Here is a 6,000-nt window from a genome sequence, read left to right on the forward strand (position 1 = left end):
ACCCAGGTGGGGCTCTGAAGGACCCTCCCACCCCTGGAGTCCACAAATGATAACAGAAGGATGTTCCTGGGAACTTTTTCTCTGAGGAGACGGTTGGGGATGACTGGACTGTCGGAGGGGGTAGGTACTGAGCCAGGGCCTGGTCACTACAGGCCTGATATCAAGTAAGGTACAAGCCACAGGAAGGCACCAAAGAACTTTTTTTAAAAAAAATATTTTATTTATGTATATATGTATGTATTTGGTTGTGCTGGGTCTTAGGAGCTCCTTAGTTGTGGCATGTGGGCTTCTTAGTTGCGGCATGCATGTGGGATCTAGTTCCCTGACCAGGGATCGAACCTGGGCCCCCTGCATTGCGTGCGTGAAATCTTAACCACTGCACCACCAGTGAAGTCCCTACACCGAAGAACTTTGAACGAGGGAGTCACGTGATCAGATGTAGAAAAAGTCACTCCAGTGGGAGAGAAGATGGGGATGGGGTGGGAGAATAGGAGAGGGAAAGAGTGGGACACGGAGAACAGTTAAGACGTCACAGGATTTTAGGAGAGAGATGTGAGCCTGAGCTAGGAGGGCAGGAGAAATGTGGGCTCCCCAAGTGCTACTATGGAAGCAGAATCAGTAGGGCCATTTATTCCATATGTTGTATTTTAAAAGTCTGGGAGAACATTCATGACAGTATTAACAATGTCTGTCTCTGGACGTAATTGCAGGTGGTTTTATTTCCTTCTTAGTCCTGTGGAGTCAGGTTTCTAGCTTGGGTGATGAAGTGGACGGATGGCAGTGCCAGTGGGATCTGTCCAGGGCTGGGCTTTCTTGGTGGTCCCAAAGATTTTCCCCAGGGCAGGGGCAGGGGACAGGGGTAGGAGCGGACATGCGAAGACGGCAGCCCCTTCCAAAGCAACAGTCATGAGTGAGGCTCCGTGCCAGGCACCATGGGGTCCCCGAGGCTGGACAAAGAGGTCCCTGGTGACAGACACACCTGGCTGCAGCATCTGGCCACTCCCAAGCTTTAACCCCGAAAACTCAGGTTTTTTACCTGGTACCTGGGACAACATGCAGGGCAGGCAACGTCCACTTGCCTGGCTCACTTTGGCCCAGCAGCAGCAGAGGGCCACTGTTGACCTGGCAGAACTTTTCAAAGGCCGGAGCAAGGGACCTGGGCAGGACCACCACACTGGCTGGCTGGAGCCCTGGGTTTGGTGAGAGAAGGGAAGAATGCAGTCAGTTCCTTCTTGTAGAGCCTTTTTAATTTAACTTCTTATTGAAGCGTAACATACACACAGAAAAACGCACATACGTGTACAGCTTGATAACTTTCATGAAATGAACACACCCATGGAACCGGCATCCAGGTCAAGACACAGAGTGTTACCAGCATCCCAGGACCCCCTGTGCCCCCTCTGGTCATCATCCGCCACACCCCCCCACAGGGATAGCCACTGCCCTGACTTCTAACACCACAGATTACTTTTGCCTGTTCTTCGTACATGTTCTTCCTAGAACGGAATCATAGAGTATGTGTCTTTTGAGTCTACCTTCCTTCACTCACCAATAGTGGGTTCATTCTCATTGCTCTGTGGTATACTCATTACTACAATGCATTTACCTAAAACTATTGCTGATGGATATTTGAATCGCTTCCAGTGTCAGGTTATTACAAATGGTGCCTCCGTGAACATTTTAGTACATGCATTTTGGGCACACATGTGCACGGTTCTGTTTGGCGCATACCTACGGTTGTAGGAAATATAATTGCTCAGCTTTAGTAGATACTGCCAAGCAGGTTCCAAAGTGGTTGTGATATTGACCAGGGTTCTTGGCCTTTCCCAATCAATAGAAATTGATAAGAGGCCAATCAAGAAATTCCGGGGCCACTTTATTGGGGTCCCTGCGGCCGCAGGAGGGAACGAAAATAAGTAACAGGTTCCCTTGCTCGCTCCCCGAGGCAGGGTAAGCTGGTTCCTTACATGGGGTGAGGGTAGGGGTGTGTCCAGGGGCTGGGCCGGAGCGGTGGCTTAGGTGTTTCGCCCACCCTTTTGGTGGTGTTGAGTGCAGGGGGCATGCACAATACCCTGCTTTTGCTCCTGACACCCTGTTTTTGCTCCCAGCTCTTCAGAAGTGGCAGCTGGGGTTTTTGGTCTTTTTGTATCTTTTGTCCAGAATTTGCCCCAACTGCGCATGCACACAGTTATTTTTAGTCTTTCTAGTTTCTTTGCATTTTGTAGCTCGAGGAGACGTTTGTCCAGGTGTAAGCATTGCAGCACTGCAGCAAATGGTCCCAGGTCCCAGCCTATCTCGGTTGTACCGATTTATACCCCCACCAGTGGCATGAGTTCTTGGTTGTTCCATATCCTCTTCAACACTTGGTATTGCCTGCCTTTTTCATTCCAGCCTTTCCAGTGGCATCGAACTGTGGTTTCAATTTGCATCCCCCTGATGAGTAATGCAGATGAGTGCCTTTTTGTATGCTTTATTGGCCATTTGGGTATCCTTTCTTGGGAAAGAGACTGTTCACTTCTTTTGTCTGGGCAGGTTCTTAACTGAGCAGGCTCAGAATCCTCGACACCCCTCCAAAGAGATAGTCTTACTGGAGTTTGAGAGGAAGACCGCCACGTGCACGCCACAATCTCCTCTGGGGGCAACCAGCCCACCTCTGGAATGGGAAGTCCTTTGGCTTTGGAGGCAAACAAACCTGAGTTTGAATCCTGATTCTGCCTCTGACCAGTGCTGTGACCCTGGGCTTGGTTTTCCCATGGATAAGATGGCAGGAATCATACCTGCCTCAAAGAGAACTCCTTGAGTCCTTTCCTGTATGTAAATTACCTAACACACAGGTATTCGGGAAGTAGGGGTTGGAGTTACATTCATTCAGTGAATCTTGTATAGACATTTAAAATTATGGTACAGAAGAAATATTTAAAGATATTAGAAGATATTTGGGATGTACCATTAAAGGAACATTACTAGGTACCAAAACATTATGTTCAGCATATTCTCCTTTTTAAAGGAGATAAGGGAAAGAACTACAAGGAAACACATCTTCATGTTAATCACGGCTATCACCACTGACAAGATTGTGGGTGATTTTAATTTTCTTCTTTGTGCTTTCCTCAATATTCTAAAATTTATGCAATAAATAGGTATCTGGAGGAAAACTGTAACTGCAGGAAAAACAAACAAGAAAAGTTATGTTTCAAAAAAAAGGACTATTTCCTTAAAAAAATAGATCGTCCCAAAGAAAAATGTACTCTTTTGGAGAAATAACCTTGGTGACAAATCTCCTACATGCCAGGTATGCTCTATCAACAAGTGGATATTTCTTTTCTGCAATAATACCTGTCAGCTAATATTTTCTGAGTGCTTATTATGTACCAGGATCTCTGTGCTAAGTAATTTACATGTGTAGTCAATCATCTGTATTTTATACAAGAGGAGAGTAAGGCTCAGAGAGATGGAGAGACTTTCCCAGGGTTACACAGCTGGTATGTGGCACAGCCAGGATTCAAGCCTCAGACAGATGACCCCTGTGTCCCTCTCAGGTCACCACTGGGCTGTGGGCACGGGCCTCCCCGGGATGGGTCCACCACCACCTCCAGCATCTTCCTCCTTGGGTATGGGGTAGTGAAGCAGATGGGACCCTCTGCAGGGAAAGTCTGGGACTGGCTCCTGCTCTAACTGCCTGGAACTCATTACCTCAAACCCTACAGAGCCTGCCAATGCTACAGACTTTCCAAAGGAGGTCAAACTGAACACCGCCCCCCCACCCTGCCGAAAGCCCAAGGAAGCTGGCTGCAAGGCTCAAGCAAGCCCAGCATGCTCCAAAAATAATCTGGAGTGAGGGAAGGGAATTCGGCCAGCCTAGAGGCCTCCCATCCCCTACCCACCCCCTTCTTACCTCCGAAGCCTGTTTCAAGAGCAAACTGGATTAAGACCATAAATCACGAGGTATTATGTGCACAAAGCTTCTCTGTTTCCTTTTTAATTAAATGTACTTCAGAAGGCACTGTGTTTTGGTTTTGCTCATCTCTACTGCTGGTCATAGAAGGTCCCCGCGTCGTCCCCATTAGTAACAGGACATGGAATAGAAGGCTCCAGGGTGCCTTTTTGGAGGGGCGGTGGACACACGAAGTGGGGCTACTTTATGCTCTGCTCTCTCAGGCTCCATCTAAGGTCACGACAGCTTTTTCTTTGTGGAGAGAAATGAAGTGAGTCCTCTGAGTCCTTTTACCCAAAAAGCAATGTTTTCCTTTTTTTTTTTTAAACTTAATAACAAGAGAAAAAAAAAAGAAGAAGAAGAAGAAGAAGCAAGAGCCTTTTAATGTTCCTAATCTGATCTAAAGCCCTGGAAGACGTAGTCCCAAGCTGGAGAGCTCCAGCTGTTCCACAAAATGAGCTGCTTTCCTTGTGGAGAATCCACGACAGACAGCAGCTGATGTGGGTCCCACACCTTATGTACATCAGCTCTGTGGGGAAGATTCCGTGCTTACTTTCAGTAATCGATGAGGCTCAGAGAGGTCACACAGTCTGCCCACGGCAACAGCCAGCAAGGAGCGACCTGCTCCCTTGGCCCCCCAAGGTTCTAGTGAGCAGGGTCGACCTGGTTGAGCTGGGGTTTGCTGGTCCATCATGTGTACGAAGGGTTGTGGTCCACTGTTACTTGCTGACTCTGTAAAGCACACTTCCCGGTATTCACATCATTGGGAGCCCCCTCCCCCTTGACGCTGGCCTGGGCCATATGACTTGCTGTGCTAACGGGACATTAGGAGGTGTGATGCAAGCAGAGGCTTGACATGTGCTTGTGCATTAGGGCTTGTCCTCTTGGAATATCTCCCATGGAGGCCTGAGCTACTCCGTAAAGAAGTTTGGCTTCCACTGCTAGAGGGGCTTCCTAGAGAGAGAAATGAGAGGCTAGCCCCAGTGGTTCCAGCCATCCCAGTGGACACTCCAGACATGTGAGGAGGAAGCCAGCTTGGTGGTCTAGCCCAGCGGACACCACATGGAACAGAAGAGCCACCCGTGGAGCCCAGCCTCAGGGCAGAATTATGGTTTAAACCACTAAGTTTGGGGTGGTTTGTTAGGCAAGACTAGATAATTGTTGGCCCACAAGTAGCGGCAGAGGCCGGACACGTCCACAAACAAGGAAAATTGTCCTGCTTTAGTACTTTAATCTGTGCTGCTGGTGACGCCACCATAACCAGAAAAGTCTCTCTCATTGTGAAATTTTGCTGGGATTCAGGTCAGTGACAATTTGGATATCTGTTTTCTCTTGCAGGACCTTTTAGAGCCTTGGGTGTCACTCCTGGGACGTAGTAGGGAGATGGGTGCCACTGGTCCAAGAAGACCAGTCCAAGGAGGGAGACTTGGTCTGAATCAAAAGCAGATTAAAATGCAGCGTAATATGGGGGCACTTTTCCCAGAAGGGAAAACCTTTCTATCATCGGAGGTCATTGGCGGTTCTCCCTATGGAGCTGTGGGGACCAAGCAGAGCTGGTTGGTAATAGACTTCGCACCTGAGTCTGGTCCAAGGCGCCAGCTCCTTCTGGGAAGTTAATTAGTGACCAGCGAGAATCTCCTTCTGCTCTTACTTTCCGTCTCCCACGCAGAAGCTAGAAGACTCAGGAGTTCCTGGGCCCTACATGGCTGGTATTTCCAGGGAATATTTTTTTAACGTCTTAGCACCACTCACCCCTAGCCATGCTGGACATGTTTCTGATGTTTGGTTTCTTCTGTAGAATCAAGCTCCTCACAGCAGAGGGAAGGCGGGACTTCAGGTGGCATGTGAAGGTCATCCCTGCATGGGCCACAGAGGATCTGGCTTATGGGACAGAGAGGGACAGATGAGAAAGCACAGCTCCCTGGAAGGCAGCAGATCCAGCATCAGGACCACCTCCCAACCTGCCCAGGGCTGCTCCTGGCCCTGTCCTGGGGTGGCTGTTACTTGGAGCAAGTTCTTCCCCAGCCCTATCCCCTTCATGTCTCAGTTTCTAATGAGAAATTCCT

At 48.8% G+C, this 6,000-nt stretch overlaps 1 protein-coding gene across 1 annotated transcript in view; it reads right to left on the bottom strand.

The window, feature by feature from the left end:
- The window catches only part of DGLUCY (D-glutamate cyclase), a 51,450-nt gene extending 45,661 nt beyond the window's left edge, over window positions 1-5,789 (bottom strand). The window contains 2 exon segments of the mRNA XM_068555976.1: window positions 1,037-1,190; window positions 5,687-5,789. Coding sequence (XP_068412077.1) covers window positions 1,037-1,190; window positions 5,687-5,789 — 257 coding nt within the window.
- Between the last annotated feature and the right edge of the window lie 211 nt (window positions 5,790-6,000).

Source organism: Eschrichtius robustus, chromosome 1, assembly GCF_028021215.1.
Source record: "Eschrichtius robustus isolate mEscRob2 chromosome 1, mEscRob2.pri, whole genome shotgun sequence".
NCBI classification, from domain to species: Eukaryota; Metazoa; Chordata; class Mammalia; order Artiodactyla; family Eschrichtiidae; genus Eschrichtius; species Eschrichtius robustus.